Source organism: Anabrus simplex, chromosome 2 (assembly GCF_040414725.1).
Source record: "Anabrus simplex isolate iqAnaSimp1 chromosome 2, ASM4041472v1, whole genome shotgun sequence".
Taxonomy (NCBI): Eukaryota; Metazoa; Arthropoda; class Insecta; order Orthoptera; family Tettigoniidae; genus Anabrus; species Anabrus simplex.
In genome coordinates this window covers 613,473,425-613,500,473 of record NC_090266.1, presented here as the reverse complement: position 1 = coordinate 613,500,473, position 27,049 = coordinate 613,473,425, and the positions used below count along the sequence as shown (strand labels likewise).

At 42.8% G+C, this 27,049-nt stretch overlaps 1 protein-coding gene across 2 annotated transcripts in view; it reads left to right on the top strand.

The window, feature by feature from the left end:
* Positions 1 to 3,808: 3,808 nt before the first annotated feature.
* Positions 3,809 to 27,049, top strand: part of LOC136864263 (trehalase) — a 467,477-nt gene continuing 444,236 nt past the window's right edge. For both annotated transcript variants that reach the window (XM_067141012.2, XM_067141013.2), the window contains exon 1: positions 3,809 to 4,163. In XM_067141012.2, the coding sequence (XP_066997113.2) occupies positions 4,081 to 4,163 (83 nt within the window). In that variant the 5' untranslated portion in view covers positions 3,809 to 4,080. The remainder of the gene's footprint in view (positions 4,164 to 27,049) is intronic.

The following is a 27,049-nucleotide window of genomic DNA, read 5'->3' as shown; positions in this document are numbered from 1 at the left end:
TATCTGTTGATTTTGAAAAGAAAATATAACCTTGGTTAAAGTTTTAAATTAACTTTAATTTCGTAAGTTGAGACCTATTCCACCCAGCACCTTCTTTCACCTCTGCAAATCCACAAAACATCGTAATAATAATAATAATAATAATAATAATAATAATAATAATAATAATAATAATAATAATAATAATTTGTACTTTACTTTATATCCGTAACATCTCTCTACCTGCAGAAATGTTGTCATGAGGGGATCATGAGTTCGTTTTTACCTTCCGAATGACGAGACTACAATATTAACAACATTCCTGGAAACTTGTATTTTGCAATCCCACTCACAGGTGGGTTTTTCAGCTTGTTGAACTGCGAGAAACTGCCATTGACAGTCGTTGCAGGAGAGCGGAATCGTATACTTATGTTGTAAGTCCCCATGTGCCTCACACAAATTGCTTTATAAAATAAAAATATTGTTGTTTTTGTTGCTATTTGCTTTACGTCGCACCGACACAGATTTGTCTTATGGCGACGATGGGATAGGAAAGGCCTAGGAATTGGACGGAAGCGGTCGTGGCCTTAATTAAGGTACGGCCCCGGCATTTGCCTGATGTGAAAATGGGAAACCACGGAAAACCATCTTCAGGGCTGCCGACAGTGGGGCTCGAACCCACTATTTCCCGATTACTTGATACTGGCCGCACTTAAGCGACTGCAGCTATCGAGCTTCTCTTGCCTCGGTATTCGTCAGTAATCTGTAGGTTTTACACGGTCAATAAAGGGATAAATAGGTATGGTACGTAATCAAAGTACAGCTGTGTGAAAGGAAGTGATTTATTCTGATTCTTCACTATTTGAGAATGAAGTACTTGTCAGATAGACGCACGACGTTAATAATGAGCTGCCTTTGGCGGATTCGGGAAGGGGGAACAGGGGACGTGATCACATGCGAAATTATACTTTTCCTGAGCTCTTTACTTGACTTTCAGTATAGTGGTGACTCGTGCTGCAACGTATAGCACGTGCTCTGAAGAAGTGTTAGCGGGGGTAAACGTTTGCCACGTTCATAGACACAGGTGTGATTCACCCTCTTTGCCGCGCGCATTCGTCAGTTCTGGCAGTCTCACTCATTCAATGTGTCTGTGTAGTTCTATCTAGTTTCTGTTACTTTGTTAGTGTGAAGTCAAATACTAAGTGATTTTTAATTCTATAATTACGCCGTACTTTTATTTAATTGTAATAAATATGTAATTATTGTTCCGTTGGTGAAACTGTTATTGTGCACTATTGAATCAAAACCTCAAAAAAAAGCACTTAAGTTGGCCGGCTGTTAAGCTCTCAGTCGAAATTAGATCAGAGAACAGGAGAAAACTTACCAATTTGTAGCTTTTCCTTTGTTCACTTTTGATGTGCGCCCCTTCCCTGCCCGCTGTATCTCTCAAACCCGAGAACTTTTCGTTGTCTATAAATCTTTGTGCACTCCACTTGTAATACCCAATCGCCGCTACCTGGCTGAGCATATTCTGTTTGCACAATACAGTCGTACGTTTCATTTGTCGTTCATTGTTTTTTTTTGTTTTTTTTTTTGCTAGTTGCTTTACGTCGCACCGACACTGATAGGTCTTATGGCGACGATGGGACAGGGAAGGGCCAGGAGTGGGAAGGAAGCGGCCGTGGCCTTAATTAAGGTACAGCCCCAGCATTTGCCTGGTGTGAAAATGGGAAACCACGGAAAACCATTTTCAGGGCTGCCGACAGTGGGGTTCGAACCTACCATCTGCCGAATACTGGATACTGGCCGCACTTAAGCGACTGCAGTTATCGAACTCGGTGTGTCGTTCATTGTTTACGCTGCATTCCTAAATAAGCTTTTATGCTGGTCTACAGTAGCCATTTCTATGAGTAGAGGTGGTAGTCAAAGGAGTATTTAGTCATCACATGCCAATATTTTTCCTAAGCATAACCTAATTAAATGAATATAATTGAACGTAGTTACTTTGCACATGGTGTTGGTTTAAAAAATAACTTATTTTGTTTCTTCATCATAATTTAATGCTCTGAATAGAACGAGACATAGGAACAATAGAACTGTTACAACTTTAAATCTGTTTAGATGTGCGCCCCTTCCCTAGTTGTAAATATCGTAGCTGCTAGGCTGTACATTCCATCAGAGCACATACAGTACGCCGCTGAGCTCGAGCGCTGCTCATTGAGCCGAATTGTGCCCACTTTTGCACTAACACATACCGACTTTCGGCGACACAGAGCGGGGAATGATTAGCTAGCGGCTGAGGCCCTAATAAGGTTCAACCTTGGTATTTGCCTGTTGTGAAAATGAGAATTACAGCCGACAGTATTTTCAAGACTTGAGGTATTATTGCTTCACATTCTGCTAGAATAACAAAATTCAGGACGGGAGGATTGAAAGTGGTTCCGCTTACACGACCGCACCTTTCCAAAATCTCTAGGATGACTACTGTAATTTCGGCCATCATCTTCTCCTCGCCGTCTAGAGACGGGACCTTACACTTTATCCAGCCAACGCTTGTAAAATGCATACTGTTTCAATGACATCACGCACATCTATTCATAATCCTAGCCAAAGAGTATGGTGACTTATGGACTATACCACCAAGTTCCCTCCCCTTAGTTCAACAACCATGCCACGGATTTCCGGCTGAAGTTACCTGTAATTCCCTTCCCGATAAACGTATGTACATTTTCCCTGTTTTAGAGTCCACATTTCACCTTGAATTATATATAATTTGTTGTGTAGCGAATTTTATTATATTGAAGGCGTATGTTTTTTTTCTTTGCCTGTTGCCATTTCTTGATGGATACAGTACTTTTGTATCCATCTCTTGGCACAGGCCAGAGTAAAGTGTAGCTTCCACCGAAGTCCCAGTCTCATCCATGGCTGTGACAATATGGAAGCTGCTGGGGTATGGGAGGTGCTGAGTAATGACATTCAGAGCACGACTAGTGCAACTGAGTGTTATGAAGGGTGTTGCTCATAGGGTCAGTCGTGCTGCAATAGCACTTTCTGACCCAGTGAGGAAAGCAATGGCAAACTACCTCACTCCTCATCTTGCCTAGTACGCCTCATTTTGGTGCTGCCATTGGTTTTTGCGGTTTCCTTATAACCGCATAACCTTTGGTGGTGCTATCTGAGGATCCAACCAGCCTCTGGGCTGATGACCTAACAGACAGACATGTTTTTTCTTCATCACCATTTGCCATGTCTATGAGGTGTCAGCTACTGCCCTCCTGAAATTTCCACGCGTAGTCGCCGAGATTTGATTGACCAGACTACTGAGCGATAACCCCCCTCCTATATAAAGTAAATATGTCTAAATAGCGTCCAGTGAGCAGAAATTTTAATTCTGAAAGTGATGGAGACATTACCCCTTACCACGTTTCTCGAATGTTGTTAATGGAAGCCCACAGTGAATGAAATCATCCAGGTTTAGTTAAGGGTTAGGCTTATATTTGTTGACGTATGATGTAATTTTCTGTGATTACAGAGCAGAATCGTGATCGATCAAGTATTCCTTACTATATCAATGACCCTCATAACAAGGCAGCATGTATGAACTGGCTGATGTTCATCTCATGATGTATCGCTTGGAGCTCTGCGCAGAGTTACTGAGCATGCGCAGCACCAAGACCGGAGGTGTGTCGCCGTGTTAGCCAATGCAACGAGGGAATGGAGGGGCTTGTACAATCTCAACCAGTCCCACGTTGCGCATGGCTGATGTAATATCTGACCCTTCAGGTTTATTAACGGCTGACTATGTTGCCACGGCACAGTCGCGAAAGTATCCGAGCTTAGCCGAGTTGGTGCGCTCCTGCTGTTCAGTGATTCCAATTAAACAGGCGTTCAAACAGTTGTTGCGCAGTGTTCAGTGCTGATGTGTTTTAACTTGTGACAGGAAAAGATTATTCAGAATGAAGTGAAAAGTTTCGCGAAATTTATTCGCTCACACCGTACAGTGTGTCTGGAATTTCGTAGCACGACTTTGTTACAAACGTGCAGTGTGTTCGGTAGTTTTATTAATTATTGTGTGAATATCTTAAACACACACAGTGAACCATGGATGTGCTGAAGTTCGGGGCTCTCCTTATGACCATGCTGGGGCTGGTATATGGCCAGAATCTACCCCCCACCTGTGACAGGTAAGAGTACCCCTGATTAGTGGTTAGTGATGTCACGTCTTCTAAGCGTTTCGATTTCAGTCTCTTCATCCCACCACATGGAAAGCCATACTTCAGTATAATGATGTCTGTTAGATGCAAAATATTATATATTCAGTTTCCATCTTTGAAGGACATGTTCCAATATGGTACCTTAGGTGATTAATTATTAGCTTCTTGCTTTCAGTAGATGAATGTGATGAATAGTCCCCACCTGTGACAGGTAAGAGCACCCCTAAAGAGTGGTTAGTGATGTCACGCCTTCTAAGCTTTTCGATTTGAGTCTCTTCATCCCTTCACATGCCATACTTCGGAATAATGATGCCTGTTAGATGTAAAATATTATATATCCAGTTTCCATCTTTGAAGGACATGTTCCAATATGCGTACCTTAAGTGATACATTATTAGCTTCTTGCTTTCAATAGATAAATGTGATGAATAATAAGTGAATGTACACAACATCATTGTGGGTATCCAGTAGCCAGCTGGGTTAAATTCAGCATCTCTAGAATTTGTAACATGTTTTGAAGTGTACAATGTTAATATAAAGCGCTACATTTTCGCCATATCTAAGGCACCCTTGTAATTGTATTCTACTTACCTAGTTTTACCGCGTGTTGGAATACCCTGGAACAATCGTCCGTTATTTCTTTCTTTTTTCTTGCATGTTTATGGACAGCATTCCCTAAAAGCGACGTACAAAGTGTGCTGTGATCATTGCTATAGTTTCTATTTTCCTTGACACAGTCAAGTCCCACGAGTAACCTTGAGCATATCCTGGGGACCGGAACCAAGACCTCCAGATACAACTACTTATCATTTTTCAACTCATTATGTACTTTGAAGTACCTTTGCTTGTAAAAATTAATTCTCTATTGTGTGATTTCGAATCTTGTTCATTAAGCAAGTCATGCCAAGAATGTTTGTAAAGGTGTGCAGTTTTATCGAAAGGAATTCCGTATCCCGACGGTGTGAACGACAGATGTGTGTATCTCCGGCGAAATGAGACCTAGTCTCTAGCTAGAGATTTTGTTTTTACTCCTGATGTTCTGTTCTTAACACAGAAAAGTGAATACAGATTTCCACCCGTAATTAGCGCAAGGCATCTGGTAACTCTTGAGGCGCGAGTTCACGAGTAGCTGAAGAGGAAATTCCTCTCACTGAGGAAATGAGTTTGCAAAATTCTTACTGCTTACTTGGGAATTATAATCGTTGTCGGGTTCCATTATTGCCAGCATAATCAGCATCAAACTCTACGTTCTTCGTTTGTTTTGGATGCCTACAAAAACAACACGTACTGATTGATATGTCCGTAAAAGAAAATTGCATGATAGTAACGTGCCATAAGATACTACAGTAGGCCTCTATGTGGCTGGGTCTGAAACCACGACCTCAAGTCCTAGGGACTGCTATCCAGACGTTTAGCGCAGCATGCTGAAGTATAAAATAGATGGCTGTTGCTGTGAGAGAGATAGGTCTGTATTTTGAACACTCTAGCCAATATTGTCTTAAGATATTGGCTCTCTGGCAACTATAGAATTTCTCTACTGGTATCCTGAGTAGTATCAGTTACGTTTAACCAAGTATTGCTTGTACATTTCGGGGACTATTAATATCAGAAGTCACAGACAGAGTATGAGTGTTGTGGGACATCTGTGACCAGTCCCTTGTATGCCCGGGATAGAACAGGTGCTCCAGGACTTTCCCAGAATAAGTCCTGCGGTGAAACGTGTGACATCTGTAATGCTGTGCAGATGTATTGTATGGACCTAACATTACGTAAGGCATCTTTCGGCTAATAAGTAAAATTTCCACATGGTTGGATTTTTAAAATGAAAAGTCACGTTCCGATGGTTTGGATTCCATAAGCAAGTGAAAGACCCGTTGCTATGATCACAATGTGAACAGTCACGTAAAACTACGCACTTTTTTGCTTTTTATCTCGCCCAGGATCGAACCGCGTACAGTTATCAAGGTCGACTCGCGAATTTAGTATCCTTTGGCGAACGTCTTTTCCACACACTGTAGACGTCAGGACGAGAATATCGCTCACTCTATCTACTTCACCGCTTTTTTTTTTGTTGGGTCCCAGCGATGGAATTGTATTGTTCATATGTCTGTAGTACACACATTTCATTATAGACTGTTTTGCCTTTCAGCGTTTAGTCTGCAAGCCCCTGTGAATTTGCTAATCGCTGCCACAATCCTCTATTTGTAACTAGTTCTGTGTGCTCGTTTAGTTCTATATCTCTTATCTTTAAATCGTTAGAAACAGTCTAACCGTCGTCGTCTACTGCTACTCGTCTTACTCTCCATAAGAGTCCATTATTCTCCAAGGTAACCTATCCTCCTCCATTCGCCTCACATGACCCACCACCGAAGCCAATTTATGCGTGCAGCTTCATCCATCGAGTTAATTTCTAACTTAGCCTTTATTTCCTCATTCCGAGTACCATCCTGCCATTGCTCCCACCTGTTTTTACCAGCAATCATTCTCGCTACTGTCATGTCTATTACTTCTAACTTATGAATAAAATAGCACGAGTCCACCCAGCTTTCACTCCCGTACATCAACTGCGAGCTCACTGCATTAGCTTTACTGCACCTTGATTCAAATATCACTTACTATATTACCATCCTGGGAGAACACACATCCTAAATACTTGAAATTATTTACCTGTTCCAGCTTTGTATCCCTAATCTGACATTCAGTTCTCTTGGATTTCGTACCTACTGACATCAGTTGAATTTTAGAAAGGCTAATTTTCATAACATACTCATTGCACCTATTTTCATGTTCCAAAATATTAGACTGCAGGCTTTCGGCACAATCTGCCATTAAGACCAAGTCGTCAGCATAGGCCAGACTACTTACTACGTTTTAACCTAACTGAATGTAGTAATGCAACAGAATTTGAGTCTACATTCGGAATGGTTGTCCTGACATTTGATTGGTTCTTGATCTAAAACGTGATTATGCGGCAATCAGTAAATCCAACGTCGGGTGACTAGGCACTAAGGCGTCAGTTGCTAGTGTGGATAGACATCCAGATTCCTTCCTTGGATTCGCGACTTCCAGTAAACTGGGAAAAGGATCCCTGGGATTAAATCAGTTAAATTGGTCACGGCTGCTAATTTGGGGATGCTTACTGACGTCCAGCGTGGCGGAGTGATTTTGGAAGGAGAGGATAAGCAGTATGGCATAAATACAGCAGAAGGTGAAAAGGAATTTAAAATGTTGATATTTATGTAATAATGTTAAATCTGTGACAGGTATTTCCGCTAGGGACATATCTGTCTTTCTAAACATTTTGCTAAGAATATCCCTGAAGAATTCCGATGAAGCCAGTTCTGAAGTGTTTCGCTGCTAGAGGGAGCGGAAAAGAATGCGGCAGCCAACACCGAAGAATGACATCGGCTTTCTACAACCTTTTATTTCAGTTCGTTTTTGAAATCAAGAGTTCCGAGAAGCGTAAGCGATTGCATTGTTGGCAGATCTAAAATGCTATCGTTATACGGTGTTATTATACTGTAGATCAATAGCCGTAGGTACAGGATAAAATTTAGATTGCTAATTTGATCGAGACCAAGATGTTCTCTAAGCTGAAGCAATTGTTCTTAACATAAAGGATTTGAAACTAGTTGATGAGCCGAAAGACTGAAAGCGTTTTGTCATAATCCGGCTGCAAAGTTCAGTTGGTTATGCGCTAGTCTCCCGTGCTCGTGATTGTATTAATAAATAATAATCTGTGGCCCTAAGGAAGGATTAAAGTTTGGCTGTAGGTTGCGCTAGGCATCCTGACAAGGCTTAACGGTTCTTGTACGGTGTAAACGAGTACTTACCGAGCCCGTCTTGCTTACATGTCGGTGCTTCTTATTCCTAAAGAACATGCATGGTTATGAACAGATGGACATCAACATTAAGGCAAGGAGGTTTCGTATACACATTCAGAAATTAATTAAAATACGTCACAACTGAAGCTTATAAATCTCAGGCCGTGTCCGATGTTTTGGGAATCCAATTCTGACGGTAGACCTTTCTTCACTTACAACCCGCCTGCTGGCCATGGTGGTTAAGGCGACAGGTTCGTGTCCCGTTAGTGGAAGACATTTTCACCATCGGAATATTGGCTGATAAGAGAATTGGTGGTATACAATTTCTAATCACCAGATTGTGTGCCAAAAGCCTGAATTCAATTCCAGACCTCCCCGCAATGTTAATATGGAGTGAGACCACATGACGCTGTTGATGGTGGTGGTTCGTCTGTCGGCTGGAGATGTTAAGCCTTAAACTTACCCCTTGGTGTTATTTAACAGGAGTAAGCTATGTGCCGACACCGGAATTCACTTTCTCCCAACTCGTTATCCTACGCTCAGACGTGCAGATCACCCATGGACGTCAAATAGACCTGCACCAGGTGAGCCGAGCTCCACGGAAACTCCCGGCACTAATAAACAAACAAAGGAACGGTAAAGCTTCGGTACCCTTCCCACAAAAGTTAGGTTAGAGATCCAATATGACGCCGCTCGAACGACTTCACAATGCATTCAACAGGCTTGTCAACGTCGGAACATTATACACAATTAATGACTTTTTCCTTACCGTGCAACCGAGCTCGAGAGATAGTGGGTTCGAACCCCACTGTCGGTAGCCCTGAAGATGGTTTTCTGTGGTTTCCCATTATCACACCAGGCAAATGCTGGGGCTGTACCTTAATTAAGGCCACGGCCGCTTCCTTCCCACTCCTAGCCCTTCCCTGTCCAATCGTCGCCATAAGACCTGTGTCGATGCGACGTAAAGCAACTGTCAAAAAAAAAAAAAAAAAAAAAAAATCTTATCGTGCGGACAGTATGAGCCACGGCCATAGGAAAGAGGTTTTCGAAGGGAGTGTGCCACCCCGTTTCCGTGGCAAAGATTGGCGTGGGTACTCCTACGAAATGGCAAATACGAAGGGTATATCGATCGTAACCAGCACACGCCTTGGCAATTTCAAAGTTCTCGGTTTTCTTATTTTCTCCGATTGTGGCAGCGAGCTCTATTGGAGACAATAAGATACTTGTCTATGTCAAAGCTGGCCTAAGCCGGCCAACAGGAACACAGAAAATGGTCTCATTTATCACAGTTATAGTCTCCGTTTTAATTCTGTATAAGTAAGAATGCTACTAGAGGTGGGTTGGAGGGTCCTTGGCAGGCCTAAAGGAAGGATCTCTCCTCTCTGCTACTTCAGGTATCGTAAACGATCAGTTTTGTGATTCCAAACATTCAGGATACAAAAGCGTCACCAAATAAACTTCACTCTCACCTGACGACAGAGGCGTACGCAAGTGGTGGTGCTGGTGGGAGGGGGGTTACCGAGTTTGACCTCCCCCCTGAACGTTTAATCACTTTTAATATTAGGCGTATATGAAATAAAATCGACGTACTTATATTTGAGTATCTTTAAAACAATCCATAATAATTTTCTCTCCTTAATTTCTCACTGTCAAGAGTAACAAAATCTGTTGATATAAGGTACAATCCGCCCTCCTCTTCTTCAGCAATATAACAGCTGTGCTTGGGCTGCGACACCTACAGGACATCACTGAACGTGAAACACAAGTGGCTGTCATTCAGCATTCAAATAATAATAATAATAATATGTTTTACGTCCCACTAACTACTCTTTTACGGTTTTTGGAGAGGCTGAGGTGCCGGAATTTTGTCCCACAGGAGTTCTTTTACGTGCCAATAAATCTACCAACACGAGGCTGACGTATTTGAGCACCTTCAAATACCACCGGACTGAGTCAGGATCGAACCTGCCAAGTTGGAGTCAGAAGGCCAGCGCCTAAACCGTCTGAGCCATTCAGCGTTCTGAGACCGCGACAGTGTTCTCACTGGTGCAGTGGGTCTCACAGCAAGTACACTTCGTCGTCTACTAAAAAGGGAGAAAGACCGGGCGAGTTGGCCGTGCGCGTATAGGCGCGCGGCTGTGAGCTTGCATCCGGAAGATAGTAGGCTCGAATCCCACTATCGGCAGCCCTGAAGATGATTTTCCGTGGTTTCCCATTTTCGCACCAGGCAAATGCTGGGGCTGTACCTTAATTAAGGCCACGGCCGCTTCCTTCCAACTCCTAGGCCTTTCCTATCCCATCGTCGCCATAAGACCTAACAGTGTCGGTGCGACGTAAAGCCCCTAGCAAAAAAAAAGGAGAAAGGAGCCTCAAAGCCGTGCCGCTTATTAAAAAGGTAGAGTAATAATACCGACCTTGTAATGAAATAAGACCGACACCATATAAGCATATGCGTACTTATTGTGAAACATTGTTTTGACATTCCTGTAGTGCAGATGTGAAATATTGTATCTTGTCGAGCGGTATTCGCCCGTTACTCTGAGTTCAGATTTTGTCGTGGAACGTTCGTTTAACGTTTTGTGCATTTGGCAGTTCATGCTTTAGAATAGAAACTTCATAGTGTTGATTCATCATGTCAGTTTAATTCTTCAAATTCTTCAACCTTGGTTAGTTCCGCATTGATATACAGTATTTGTGTTAAATTAAATGTATTTCAGTATATTTGATTGCTTCCATGGATGTTCCTGTTATGTAAAATGTCTTACCTGTCGTGCAGTGAGGGACATACTGTAAGTATTCATAGAGATGGGTTTATGTGGAAAAAACTTTTTATCGGAATGAATTATACAAAAGATCGTAATTAAGTAACGAACACTTGTTTATTAACATCTCGCATTAAACATATACATACAGAAAATCAACACAAAATGACTCCTTACTAAATAAAAAAATACAACTCACTGGAATATCATTGTTACGTAGAACATATGTATTCATACAAGTACAAACGTATGTTGTTTCTATTAGTAACACCTCCACCAAATCGTTTCTTAATACTTGGTATGCATTCCTTTGTTATGGATGAGTTGTGTAAGCCGTTTTGGCATGAAATAAGCCTATATATACCAATTTCCTTTTTATTTCGGATCCATTTGTGTTCCATTCATGTAGCAACAGTTCTTTAACCTTTGTTTGCTTACTCTTGTACCCAGCTCGTTCCACAAATGCTCGACTGGATTGAGGTCTGGGGACTGAGTTGAGGTGTATGACGGAGCAGCCCGCGACGGACAATTTCCGCACTTGTTTGGGATCATTTTCTTACTGGAAATAGAAATTGTCCCCAATGCCCACTTTGTAGGCACTCTTCTGCAAATTTTCCTTCAGTATGTTCAGGTAACCAAACCTGTCCATAATTCCAGAGTTCTCGTACACCTGAAGCTGCCATGGAGCCCCATGCCATTGCTCCACCTCCTCCGTGCTTCACAGTAGCCTGGATATTTTTGATGTCCAGCACAGTAGTAGGCTTTCTCCGGACCAACACTCGTCCATCATTGTGAAATATATTTAATTTTATTTCGTCACTAATAATACTCGGTCCCAAAATCTATTATCTTTTCCTACATACTCATTGGTAAACTGCAGTCTGGCTACTTGATGTTTCTTACTAATGCAGGTTTCCCTCCTGGGGACACTAGTTTATACTCCTTGCGGTGAAGGATTCTTCTGATGTTTCTACTTATGGCTTCTTTACCACAATATTCTTCTATATGGACTTTTATTTCCGTCGCACTTATCTGCGGATTCTTCATGACCGTTTTCACTGCCATCTTCCTTTCTCGAGTCGTCAGGTTGTATGTTCGGCCTGCCCTTTCGCTGTTTACAAGGGGTCTGTTTGTTTTAAATCGCCATATAACACTTTGGACTGTAGCACGGCTCGTATATACTACATCTGCGATTTGAGAATATGAATTATTTTGATTATAAAGCCGTACCATAATCTCTCTCTCTCTCTCTCTCTCTCGGCAACCGTAGTTTCCTTGGTCTGGCGCACCATTCGGATAACAATACCAGCTTGTACTCTGTACTGTTCAGTTGAAGTACAAACCACGTATATGAATACTTATGTCACTCAGTTAATCGAGACATTACGTATTTCGTTATTTACAAACCTTTCCCGTTTATTTACGTTGTGTCCTTCACGATGTTTTGTGATGAAGCATCTCCGTTTATGTTTTAGTGATCTGAACTGTGTAAATAAGACAGTAATTTCGTGTCGATATCAGGCTGTATGAATACTTATGTCCGCCACCGTATATGCAAATAAGCGTAAAAAGTTATTATCGTGTGGCTTAAGTGCATGTGGCATAGTCACAAGAATTTGTATTATACAAAATGAAACAGATGTTAAAAATTGTAGCCTAAGGCTGTGAAAAAAACACATTTAGCAGACTTTGTCAGGGCATTTATGAATATGTTCTATTCGAACATAATATATTAAATATACCGTAACGTGTTATCATAAAGATGATAAAAATGCACAAAATTTAAAATACCGACAATGTCCACTATGAAACATTTTAATAATTACTGTCCCCCTTAACAAAATTCTGCATACGCCATTGCTTGACAACGTGCTTTTGAGGATAGATAAATTGGTTACTGAGCTGGTAAAAACGAAGTAAATATATAATCTACAGTTTGAGGATAGATAAATTGGTTACTGAACTGGTAAAAACGAAGTAAATATATAATCTACAGTTTGAGGATAGATAAATTGGTTACTGAACTGGTAAAAACGAAGTAAATATACACTGACTGACAGAGCAAATGCAACACCAAGAAGGAGTGGTTCGAAAGGGACGAAAGTTGGGGAAAAAACAGAGACGGCACGGACGAATAATTGATGTTTATTTCAAACCGATATGCAGGTTACACAATGCGCACGGCATCGACTCAGTAGGATGTAGGACCACCGCGAGCGGCGATGCACGCAGAAACACGTCGAGGTACAGAGTCAATAAGAGTACGGATGGTGTCCTGAGGAATGGTTCTCTATTCTCTGTCAACCATTTGCCACAGTTGGTCGTCCGTACGAGGCTGGGGCAGAGTTTGCAAACGGCGTCCAATGAGATCCCACACGTGTTCGATTGGTGAGAGATCCGGAGAGTACGCTGGCCACGGAAGCATCTGTACACCTCGTAGAGCCTGTTGGGAGATGCGAGCAGTGTGTGGGCGGGCATTATCCTGCTGAAACAGAGCATTGGTATGGGAGTGCCACCGGCCGCAGCACATGCTGCACGTAGCGGTGGGCATTTAACGTGCCTTGAATACGCACTAGAGGTGACGTGGAATCATACGCAATAGCGCCCCAAACCATGATGCCGCGTTGTCTAGCGGTAGGGTGCTCCACAGTTACTGCCGGATTTGACCTTTCTCCACGCCGACGCCACACTCGTCTGCGGTGACTATCACTGACAGAACAGAAGCGTGACTCATCGGAGAACACGACGTTCCGCCATTCCCTCATCCAAGTCGCTCTAGCCCGGCACCATGCCAGGCGTGCACGTCTATGCTGTGGAGTCAATGGTAGTCTTCTGAGCGGGCGTCGGGAGTGCAGGCCTCCTTCAACCAATCGACGGGAAATTGTTCTGGTCGATATTGGAACAGCCAGGGTGTCTTGCACATGCTGAAGAATGGCGGTTGACGTGGCGTGCGGGGCTCCCACCGCTTGGCGGCGGATGCGCCGATCCTCGCGTGCTGACCTCACTCGGGCTGCGCCTGGACCCCTCGCACGTGCCACATGTCCCTGCGCCAACCATCTTGGCCACAGGCGCTGCACCGTGGACACATCCCTATGGGTATCGGCTGCGATTTGACGAAGCGACCAACCTGCCCTTCTCAGCCCGATCACCATACCCCTCGTAAAGTCGTCTGTCTGCTGGAAATGCCTCCGTTGACGGCGGCCTGGCATTCTTAGCTATACACGTGTCCTGTGGCACACGACAACACGTTCTACAATGACTGTCGGCTGAGAAATCACGGTACGAAGTGGGCCATTCGCCAACGCCGTGTCCCATTTATCGTTCGCTACGTGCGCAGCACAGCGGCGCATTTCACATCGTGAGCATACCTCAGTGACGTCAGTCTACCCTGCAATTGGCATAAAGTTCTGACCACTCCTTCTTGGTGTTGCATTTGCTCTGTCAGTCAGTGTATAATCTACAGTTTATACAAAAGAGAACGTTAAATAAAAGTACATTATTAGTGGACGAAATTAGCTGCCAACCGGGTGAGTTGGCTATGCTGTTCGGCCATGTAGCTGTTAGCTTGCATTCGGAGGATAATGGATTCGAATCCCCCGTTGGGCAGTCCTGAAGATGGTTTTCCGGTGTTTCCAATTTTCACGCTAGGCCGTACCTTAATTAAATCAAAGTCGCTTCCTGTCATATCTTATCGCCGCCATAAGACCTGCCTGAGTCGTCGTGAAGTAAAAGCAATAGCAAATAAAATGATTAACTGCCACTAGCGTACCGTACTTGCGGCTTTAAAAATAATGTTTACCAAATACTTACACCCAGTGCCGGATATAAAATATTTGGGCTCCGCTACCAAAATAAATAAAAGGCCGGCTTTAGGAAGAAGGATGAATTTTGTTGTCAGATAATGGCAGGCTTGCTGAACTTAATTATGCAGTATTTATATTTTAATCTTAGCTCAAAATTTCTCTAAAAACGAGATAACGTTAACAAAAACCTATCCACAACAGAAAAGTCCACCTTCAATGAGTATATGAAATTTGATTGTAGAAGGCTGTAAGAAATCTTTATTTTCTTGTTGGACCTTCTGAATTCCGTAATAGTATTTTGCGTTTTTTAAATTCTTCACTTATTTCAGTTATGTAGCCTTACACAGATACATTCTTAATTATAACAAATACGACATGAAATTTGATAGAAGAGAAATGGAAAAACTATGTTACACAGCATAAAAAGGTTTACATCACAGTCAAAGAAAGGCCAACGTATAGCCCATCATGCCGGAGAAAATCGAAACTCTCGCAAAACAATCTATATAGGGCCTAAACTCCAGGATGATCAGCCCACCATCTGTTGTACAGAAAGAAAGGGAGTAAAGTGTAGGAAACAGAAAAAACGAAGCTAACAAAAGCCGTCTAAATTCAGTGTCATAGAGCCTCCGTGGCTCAGACGGCACCGCGTCGGCCTCTCACCGCTGGATACTGTGGTTCAAATCCCGGTCACTCCATGTGAGATTTGTGCTGGACAAAGTGGAGGTGGGACAGGTTTTTCTCCGGGTACTCCGGTTTTCACTGTCATCTTTCACTCCAGCAACACTCTCCATTATGATTTCATAGCTTCTATCATTCATTAACAATCACTTTGGGAGTGGCGACCCCATCGTACTAACAGCCTATATCTGCTTCATTCATTACATCCCTGACCCGGTCAATTACTGGAAAACAGGTTGTAGGTTTTCATTTCATTCAATGTCATCACTGATCTGCATTTGGAGCTGGAGCAGATGTGGCAGATTACCTGTCCGTTGTTTACCTAGTATTTTCTTAAAAAACCTCAAAGAAGTTGGAAATCTGTCGAACATCATCTTTGGTAGATTGTTTCATTCCATAATCATATTCCTGTAAACCATAGGTGCTCACGGAGGGCGTTTCGTCCCACGGGTGCACAGCGTTGTAGGCAGGATATGAGCGTGTTATTCAGCCACATAGAGGCGTGCTCACGTCCAGCATTTCGCTGAATGGTGCGAAGATAGACTTGTAGTCCGGCACCGCTCCAGTTCCCTGCCAAGTTATATTCGCTCTCTGCCTTGATTGTGACGTATGCCTGATACGTTAGTTGCCCGCATTTACGTCATGTTAGCCTAAATGGGGCCCCAGCTGATCATCACAATTTCTCTCTTAAATTCAAACTTTGTAAAAATTATGTAATAGTTGCATATGGCTTCAGTGACTGAGGGACAACAAAATGGAAGCGATTATCTGTTTCAATAAATAAACAAACTTGAGAAAATAAATTCAAAGAAACAACCCAGAATCATCAGCGTTTTAAACAAGTGAAGGATTAGTAATGTTTGTAGTGTGATGATTGCTTAGTTCGAAATCGTGGTTAATTCGAATTTCTTTTCTGGACCCTTCAGGAAACTTCTTCCTTCTTACATAAATATAAATTTGCTTACAATTTAACGTGATAATGTACATGCTCCTGGTAAAGGACCCACGATTTGTTGTTGTACGTTCAGGACATTATAGGGTAGAGTGGCCTCGTGTTGTAGCGGTCCAATTGTGATAGATCTAGATGGCAATAATACTTCAACTCGGGCCTCAATGCATTGCAGGCTGTTATGTAGACGGAGAATCCACACCTTTTTCCAGTCATTCGACCGGGTCAGGAATGGAATGAAGCCCTATCTAGCGGCGAGGATAGGATATGTGCCAACTGCCGAAGCGTGTCGTACTCCTCTGGGACAATGATAAATGACCGACAGATGAAATGAAAATGTTAATGGAGAGCGTTGCTGGAATGAGATGTGACAGGAAAAACCGGAATACCCGGAGAAAAACCTGTCCCGCCTCCGCTTTGTCCAGCACAAATCTCACATGGAGTGACCGGGATTTGAACCACAGTATCCAGCGGTGAGAGGCCGGCGCGCTGCCGCCTGAGCCACGGAGGCTTATGTAGACGGAGAATGAGCTGTGTATATAGACGGAGAATACGAAGGCCTTCGTTTTCTGTTTTACTGATGGTGATTGTGATGATGATGATGATGATGATGATGATTGTTCAACGGCCCTTCTAACCATTAACTGTTGTAACGTTCCGGAAGTCAACGACACGGAGGTATATTTAAGTGCCCTTAAATGCCACCGACCTTAGCCCAGATCTATCCCGTTATCTCGGGAACAGAAGGACAACGGCTAGCCGGCTGCGCCACTAAGGTCAATTAGGATACAGACTGTGTAGTGCGGTGTAGTTGTATGACCGGTGTTCAAGTGTTCTGAATTTGTGCGATTTCTATTCCTGAGTCGATGTTCTGAACTCTGGCGCTAAGATAGGAGCAGAGATCGAAGTTGGTACTGTGGATGCCTATTGGTATAGAGTTGTTTGTAATCCCTTGTGAGGATGCTCTCTTTGTAATATTTGTGGTTGGTTTCTTACGATTTATTGGGAATAGATTTCCTACACTAATTATTTGCCACCGGGCAAGTTGGCCGTCCGGTTAGGGGCGCGCAGCTGTGAGCTTACATCCGGGAGATAGTGGGTTCGAATCCCACTGTCGGCAGCCGTGAAGATGGTTTTCCGTGATTTCCCATTTTCACACCAGACAAATGCTGGGGTTGTAGCTTAATTAAGGCCACGGCCGCTTCCTTACCACTCCTAGGCGTTTCCTATCCCTTCGTCGCCGTAAATCTGTGTCGGTGCGACGTAAAGCCAATTGTAAAAAAATCAATTTTTGGAGACGGCGTGGTGCCGGAATGTCGCCCCGCAGAAGTTCTTTAAACGTGCCGGTAAAGATACGTACACGATAATGGCGTAAATGAACACCTTGAAATACCACCGGTCTAAGACTGGATCGAACCTCCCAACTTGATCTCAGAAAACTAGCGCTCTACCGTTTGAGCCATTCAGTCCGGAAATTATTTTAATAATAATAATAATATTAATAATAATAATAATAATAATAATAATAATATTTGAGTTGACTGTGTAGTTCAAGCCGTGTAGCTGTTAAGCTTACATTCAGGAGATGTGGTTTCGAACCCTACTGTTAGCAGCCCTAAAGATGGTTTTCCGTTATTTCCCGTTTTCAAGTCAGGCAAATGCTCGGGCTTAACTTAAATGAAGGCCATGGTCTCTTCCTTCCCTGTCCTATCCCATCCTCGCTATAATACCTGCGACGTTAAACCAAGAGCAGTAAATAAATGAATAAAAGTGCGATTGTTTAAGGCCCCTACATCAGCTATCAGTCGAAGGGTACGCATTGCCGGAATGTTACCTTTGTGGTAAATTCTTGAACGGGTCGGTGAATCTATTAACACTGACTTACGTCGTCAACGTAGCAGTTGAGTGTTTCTCAGCGGGTCTAGATTACCTACAATGAAGATAATGGTGTCAGGGTGATTTAGAATGCTGTTGATATTCCGGGATAATGTTTGGAAGATCTCCCAAATTGTATATTATGCTGTACACTCTACTGGGCATTTGTTTCGCGATCTGCTTTCGCGCTGATGCAGTGCACAAGTCTTTTCCTTCCGACGCCGCTGTTTCTCATTTTTTTAAACATAACTGTTCCTCGAAGGTCGGCCTCCTGTCGCGACTAGTTGGACTGGGTGTGTTGTTGCTGCCGATGAATTAAGTATTACTTCGTTATTTTTGTCTCTTTGCTTTCAGAAAGTTGACTAGATTATTGGAGAAGTCAGTCTCTTGCTTTCTTCGGTTTCGCGCCTCGTCAACATTGTTCCCTCATATTTTCGTATTGGTGTTATTCGGACGATGGTTGCTTCATCACCCCCACAATTATCTGATTTTAGGTGGCCTCCTTCTGACACCTCAGACCATACAGTACAGAATGTTACGAATGTTCAGATTGCATCAGGTAATCAGCATGTTTTATATACATTTATATTGTTGCTTGGTCATTGTTCCTGAAATGGTTACAAATACATGGGTGATAAATTTTACTTTCTAAACCAAACTAATGCAAACCACATCCCGTGGTGGGCCAGACCCGATGGACCTACCAAACGAACACTGCTCGGGCCGAAAGCCTGCAGATTACGAGGTTGTGAGTCAGCGGGACGAATCTTCTCCTTGGTTTTCTAGACCGGGACCGCTCTCTGGCTTAGTCGGGAATGGAACCTGAGGCTTTCCGGTAAGAGGCAAACTCGCTACGGGACCGGCACATTTCTAGAAGGGGCGGCAGAAGTACATGCTGTAGAGATATTATTTTCTCGACCATTTCCACTAGAATATGTTCGTTTTTTTACCAAAGTGCTCTTGTTCCATGGGGTCGATTATATCGGCTGTGGAATCTTCCATTTCCTGGCGATGTTTCGAGGCAAATACTTGAGTATGAGACTACTTTATGCCTTTGCGTGTCTAGAACGGGTAGAGACTGAGATATTTGGCATTTTGCCACCCATACGTTCTTCTAGAATATTATATAATCATAATTATTATTAACGTCCATACTGCTCTGCTCCTTTCGGTAGGTTTGGCAGCAGATCGAAGCTGCGCAACGTTGCAGGTGAGATTCATCAAAATATCCCATTGTAGTGTCATGAGAAAACGTGAAATATTCTGACAGTGAAGGAGGCAAATTGGGTCATGATATCGCGTTCAAGATGTCTGAGATCTTACCCACACAAAATACAACAGATCATACGGGAAGCGGTTTGAATACGCAACAATCTCATATACTTTAACAGGGACACCGGCTATCAATTACGCAATACTTAGTTGCCAGCGACTAAATATTTAACTCTTCCCTGTCATTCATTGTCTTTATTTCGTTTCGAAGTTCCTAATTCGTACTCTCACTAGATGGTTCACTGAATGTGTCGTATATTCATTAACTAGGTACACCAGTTTCTTAATTATTTCTTTTTTTAAAACTCTAGTCTAACCTTCTCTATTTGCACTTTTCCTTCTCACTCTACATCTCTTCTGTTTTAGACTTCCCTTTTCACCTTCATCTCGTTGTGAGTCTATTTTTCCTCTGTCGCAATTGATTTTTTAATTTACCGTATATCACCCACTCCTCCCCTGCCACCGTATTTGATTAGTCTGATGACCTTGTATTGTGTATTCTCCATGTGATGACGAACCAGAGGATAGTTTCATCAATCAAGCAACACCTCGTATGTTTTACATTGAGTAGTTCCGTAGGCGTTCGGTAGATTGCGTATTGTAGGTTGCGTATGATAGGTTTTACTTTGTTTCGTATCTGGGTTGGGGGAAATGGGAAATAATTTTCAATGGTTTTTTGCAGTCTGCTTTACGTTGCAACGACACATATAGGTCTTATGTCGACGATTGGATAGAAAAGGGCTAGGAGTGGGAAAGAAGCACCGTGGTCTTAAATTAGGAACAGATACAGCATTTTCCTGGTGTGAAAATGGGAAACCACGGAAGACCATCTTCAGGGCTGCCGACAGTTGGGTTCGAACCCACTATCTCCCGAGTGCAAGCCCACAGCTGAGCGCCCCTAACCGCACGGCCGACTCGCTCGGTACGGTATCTCGTAAACAATACCTAGCACTTCGTACCACCTGTAACGAAGGTGACTATTTCTTAATATAAATAATATGATAGTCTTGTAAATTTTGTTAGTAAAGAGTTCAAGAGAATATACGATAGAGTTCCGTTTGTGCCTTGGTCGGGTCAACATCGCTGTGCTGGCTCTCCTTACAATGTGGTGTAGGCTGTGCTTGTGTAGATACAAGCCTATAGGTGCGTATGATAACTAAATATGTATTTTTAAGTGATTAAATCTTGCGGATGTGAGGGTGTATGTTAGCTGAACTATAATTATTTACGTAAAATGGCTTTCCTACCCTGCGAACCATGTGACGTTGCCGCTTGTCCCAATGACGACGATAGTCGAGCCGCAGGTGCAACCATATCGGATGGGCATCTGTCGAGGGATCAGACTAACGAATGGTTCATCGAAAGGGGGGTAACAGCCTTTCGGAAGTTACAAGGGCGGCAGTCTAGGTGATTCACTGATATGGCCTTGTAATAATACTCAACATGGCTTAAGTGTGTTGATACTGCTACATGGCTGAAAGCAACAGGAAACTACACCCGTAACTATCTCCCGAGAAATGTAGCTCTCTCTCTCTATGAATGATGTACTGATGATGGCTTCCTCCCGGGTAAAATATTCCGGAGGTAAAATATTGTTGTCAAGATAGACATCAAACCAATGCCCACTACACGAGAGTGGGCAGTCATCAAGAAGATGGATACTAACATTCTGCGAGCCGGAGCGTGGATTGTTAGAAGTTTGAATCGTTGTAGTAGGTTAGAGAATCTGAAAAGGGAAATGGATAGACTAAAGTTAGATGTACCGTAGTTGGTATAAGTGAAGTACGTTGGCAGGAAGAGCAGAATTTTTGTTCAGGCGACTACAGAATTATCACCACAAAATCAAACCGGGAAAATGCAGGAGTTGGTTTAATAATGAATGAGAAAATAGGGCAGCGGGTAAGTTACTACGACCAGCGTAGTGAAAGGATCATTGTTGTCAAGATAGACACCAAACCAATGCCCACTACAATAGTGTAGTTCTAAATGCCTACTAGTTCAGCGGATGATGAGGAAATCGAAAGAATATATGCAGAGATAGAAGATTCAATACAGTATGTAAAAGGGGGGCGAGAATCTAATTGTGATGGAAGACTGTAATGGAATAGTAGGCCAAGGGAGAGCAGGTAATGCAGTAGGAGAATTCAGATTAGGACAAAGGAACGAAAGTGGAAGTCGGCTGGTTGAATTCTGCACCAATCACAAATTAGTCCTTACTAATAGTTGGTTCAAACACCACAAACGACGGCTGTACACATGGACGAGACCTGGAGACACTGGAAGGTACCAAATAGACTTCATTATAATTAGACAGAGATTCAAAAACCAGGTGTTGGATTGCGAAACTTTCCCAGGAGCAGACGTAGATTCTGACCACAACTTGTTGGTCATGAAATGCCATCTGAAGTAGAAGAAATTGAAGAAAGGAATGCAAGGAGGTGGGATCTAGACAAGTTGAAAGAAAGGAGTCTGAGGGTCTGTTTCAAGGAACATGTTGCAAAAGGTCTAAATGAAAAGGCTGAAGAAAACACAATAGAGGAAAAATGGACAGTTGTGAAGAATGAGATCTCTGGAGCTGCTGAAGAAATGATCGGAAGAAAGGAAAGATCACCTAAGAATCAATGGATAACTCAGGAGATACTAGACCTGATTGACGAAGGACGAAAGTACTAGAATGGAAAAAATAAAACAGGGCAAGAAGGAATACAGGCCATGAAAAAATCAAGTGGATAGAATGTGCAGAGCAGTTAAGGAAGAATGTCTGAAGTAGAAGTGCAAGGACGTTGAAGGTTGCATGGTCCTAGGAAAGGTAGATGCTGCATACAGGAAAATCAAGGAAACCTTTAAAGAAAGAATAACTAGATGTATGAATATTAAGAGCTCAGATGGAAAACCACTTCTAGGGAAAGAAGCCAAGGCATGAAGATTGCAGGAACGTATCCAACAATTGTATCAGGGTAAAGACGTAGTTTATATGGTTCTGGAATAAGAAGAGGCTGTTGAGGCTGATGAAATGGGGGGGCCCAGTTTGGAGGTCAGAATTTCGTTCAGATCACATGTAATGATAGTAAGGACACGCTGTCGAGTGGAAACAGTTTTCCCACCGCGCGAGTTGGCCGTGCGGTTTGCGGCGCGCAGCTGTGAGCTTGCATCCGGGAAATAGTGGGCTTGAACCCCACTGCCGGCAGCTCTGACGATGGTTTTCCATGGTTTCCCATTTTCACACCTGGCAAATGCTTGGGCTGTACCTTAAATAAGGCCACGGTCGCTTCCTTCCCGCTCCTAGGCCTTTCCTATCCCATCGTCGCCACAAGACCTATCTGTGTCGGCGTGACGTAAAGCCAACAGCAAAAACAAAAGTTTTTCCAGTAATACAGTGTGGATATTGTTTAAGATTCCATCACCGAGCTTCACATGTGTAGAAGTCAAGGATGTTGTGCTATGTGCGGCGACCCGCATGTACTGTATTCATTGTCGAGGTTGTCATCTATCAATAGATAGAACTTGCCCATCTTTCAAACAACAGGAAAATAGTAAGCGTGCACAGGCGTATAAACACGCTGCGAATAATGCCCCCCCTTTCGTCCGACTTCCCCACTTGAACGTTTCACGTCCCACTAATTACTATTACGATTTTCGGAGACGTCGAAGGTTGAAATTTTGTCCCTCAGGAGTTCTTTTACGTGCCAGTATCTGTCGACAAGGGAATGGCGTGTTTTGAGATTGTTTTACTTGGTTTTCCTGATTTAGAATATTTTAATATATCCCAGTCGTAGGCCGAGTTGTCCACATCATACACGATACAATAAGTGCTCTTCGACTTACGAATTGGGAAATGCAAGACCGTCTTTTCTTTAATAGGCTCTGTATTCGATCCTCTGCTCTGCTAGGAATTGAAGGTTGGTTTTCACTCTGTTTCTTGCGGCCAGATAACGAACTGTCTGAACCAAAAGTTCGAGCGTGGTATTAGCTAACTTAACTGATGTTACACCATTGGCATAATTATTTTTGTCGAGAAAATGCTAGGGATTGCGAATACTGGATAATGGCCGCACTTAAGCGACTGCAGCTATCGAGCTCGGTCTTAAAGTATTTGTAATTGTTATTGCAATTACCCATTCACATTTTGATGTACATTTTACCTTCTTACATTTAACTTAAATCCTCTTACACCACCTCCCGCACTGGAATAATGGCCTTCGGTTAGTAATACGACCTGAGAAACGCACGAATGATACCTGTTCGAACCCCACTGTCGGCAGCCCTGAAGATGGTTGTCCGTGGTTTCCCATTTTCACACAAACGAAATGCTGGGGCTGTACCGTAATATCAGGACAGCTTCCTTCCCGCTCCTGTCGTAAAGCAAATTGTAAAAAAAGTAGAAAGTGCATTAAAACTCCGTGTACAGCAATGAAACAGGTGTATTACGGTACATTTAAAGAAGACAGTCCTAAAAACAATTTACTCGTTATGTTACGACGTCATGGAAATCAGGAAAGCCAGTCTAAATTCGCTGGAAAATTTATTCCTAAACGTTTTGTTGGTCTTTCCACAACAGATTATATTTTATTTCCTCTGACTGCCAGTCCACTCGAACATGGTTATGTAAACCACTTGTACACAGCATTATCCTGGCTTTGTTCTGCAGCCTTCCTCATTCCTTTCTCTTCTCTTTACATTTTCTTTTTCCTTTTGCACATTATATATTTGGCAGGCGCACATTAGAAAGAACATCTAGCTGTTAGAAAGGGGTGAAAAATCTTTGCCAACAGACTCAGGGTTCACATGTAGCCTGTGCCTTGGCCGTCTGGCTAGTGATTCACTCGAATAGGACGGCACACGCCTGGCGAATGAAACATGTTTGAGGACGTTCCTTTGTCTCGAGAACTACTCCTCGTATTTTGAAAACAATCACATTTCTGTAAAATGTTCATTAATCTATTGCTAGGAGTAGAGAACAGCGTAGTTCCATTTTAAGTAATGTTATCTCGCAGGTAGGCCTATTGACACAATGGAAAAGTACTAAGTTCGATTATGAGCCCCTCGGTAACATCAAGAAAAGTGAAAACAGATTTTCGATATCTTTAACGGTTTATAAGTTATTTGAGATAAACATCTTAGCTGACTCGCCTGTATATGACTACTTGAATAATAACAATGTTCTCCTTGTTCCCCCCGGCCTTTTCCCAATTGCCTGGGGTCGGCACTGTGTATTGGTTTAGCAAGGTTTTACGGCCGGGAACCTTTCCTGACGCCAACCCTATATGGGGGAGGGGGAGATATATTCACTATTGGATATTTCTGTGGTGGTTTACAGTGTCATGTGTTGTATGCAAATGAAGATATGTATTAAAACGAACACTAGCACCCATCCCTCGAGCTAGAGGAGTCCTCGACCCGGCCGGGAATAGACCCCGAGGCCCTTTGAACAGATCATTCAGCTGCTTGAATAATAATGGCGTATGACCTCCGGAGAGCCATCTTGCGGTCTGTCGAAATGATTGTGACGATGGGGCCTTGCCTATGATGAATTCTAATCCCCGATGCGGTTGGGAATCTAACCCGGGGCCTCTTGGACCAAAGGTCATCAAGCTAACCTTTTAGTCATGGAGCCGGGTCTACTTGATTTTCATGGGCTGCTCGGTAAGTAAGCGATGTCTGGATTTGAAATATGCATGGTTTATTTAGTTAACTTCAAGAATTTAGATATAAGTTCGAAGAAGGCGATCTTACAACCACAGGAGCTGTAGACTGTTCCGAAATTTCGGGTTGTATTTCGACCCCAGTTTTAAGTTCAGTAGCTACACTAAGTGCAGTTTTTACAGCCTCGTTCGAACGACTCCAATAATTGATAGTTGCACACTCTGGTCTGCTTACACTGATTCCAGTCCAGCCAAGTGCCAAAACTAGACTTGGAACTCCCTGTGTCGACCCGATGACAGATCAGTTATGGAGATTTACTGGAATGAATCTGGCAGGGCCAGTCGGAGATCCAGTGAAAAGCCGTCCCTTCTCCGCTTCGTTTAGCGGCAGTTTTAGTTACAGGCAGCGAGATATGAATCCGGAAGGTAGTGGTGGACGATCGACGTTTAGCAGTCTGCACCTTTCTAGAACCACCTGTTACGAACATGACCATAGCAGTCTGAATTCCCCCCGCCCCTTCCCACACAGTTCACTAGATCACTGCGTTTCAGTGGAGAATTAAACTATGCTTTATTTTGTTCACCACTATTTAGTGTGATGTCAGCGGAAGATATTCCTTCCTTGAGCAGCTGGATGGACTTCGTAGTTTAAGTTCTCTCTTCCAGACTCATGGTAGAGGGTTCGTTTCCAAGCACTGTTATTTGATATTGAAATGCTCACTGCAAAAGTTCAGATTCAGTGGATGTACTGACGTGATTAAGAACACTTTAGGGCCAAATCTCGACTCAAAAAAGATGGTAGTTGAACGGGCGTTAAACTTTCATATTTTTGTCTATCTTTGTTTTTCAAATATTTAGAATGTGTGTTCTCCCAGGATGGTAGTAGCCTATAATAAGAAAAATTGAATCAAGATGCAGGAAAGCTAATGCAGAGGGGTCGCAATTGCAATCAGCGGTACTTTGTAAGAATGTAGTCAGTATAATAATAATGCTATTTGTTTTACGTCCCACTAACTACTCTTTTACGGTTTTCGGAGACGCCGAGGTGCCGGAATTTAGTCCCGCAGGAGTTCTTTTACGTGCCAGTAAATCTACCGACACGAGGCTGGCGTATATGAGCACCTTCAAATACCACCGGACTGAGCCAGGATCGAACCTGCCACGTTGGGGTCAGAAGGCCAGCGCCTCAACCGTCTGAGCCACTCAGCCCGGCGAAAGTAGTCAGCTAGTGAACGAAACTATAATGAGAATGTATTTATTTAATTGTTAAAACTTCGGTAGATTTTTCTTATCGAGAGTTAAATAAGTGAGAGAACTTGGTTCAGGTCTTTGACATTGCAAGGGGACGAGGTAGTCACCCAGCCTCCCGGTTATCCTTCGATTTGGAGCTTCCCAGAAAGATGCATTCACTTCAAGAATTCTCGTTTTGGAGACAAATTTTTAGCTAGCTCAGGAAACTACAGAATATTACAAAATAATAATATATTTCTAATGATGGACCTAACCGGTATCCAAAGACGAACCGCCACCATATCTTAGCTTCATGTTCGCTGGCTAAGAGGTTTGTATTTGCACATGGTCCTTTGTACCCAAGCTGATGATTGGAATGTTGTATCACCACGTGTCCTTCCCATGCAGTGCGCCTTGTGCAAGTAAACTTCTTGAGACTTCGAGATCTCCGGTCTGTATGGCTAAAATCTGCCGGAACTGTTTGTGGCTGCTCATCTATTCCATTAGTATGCTGGGGAAAATCGTTTATAGGGAAATTATCATAGAATTAGTAATGCTTATTATTATTATTATTATTATTATTATTATTATTATTATTATTATTATTATTATTATTATTATTATTATTATTATTATTATTATTATTATACTCAGACCGAAGGCTGGATGGATCTGCAATAGCTCCGCCATCGTCTGTCATGGATAGCGTAGGCTGCACTAAAGTGGCGTACTGGAGAAATAAGGAGTTAGGTAGTTCCCCGTTGCTTTCCTCACAGAACTAGTATGTGCTAATACATTTCAGTCTGCCAAGCTCACTG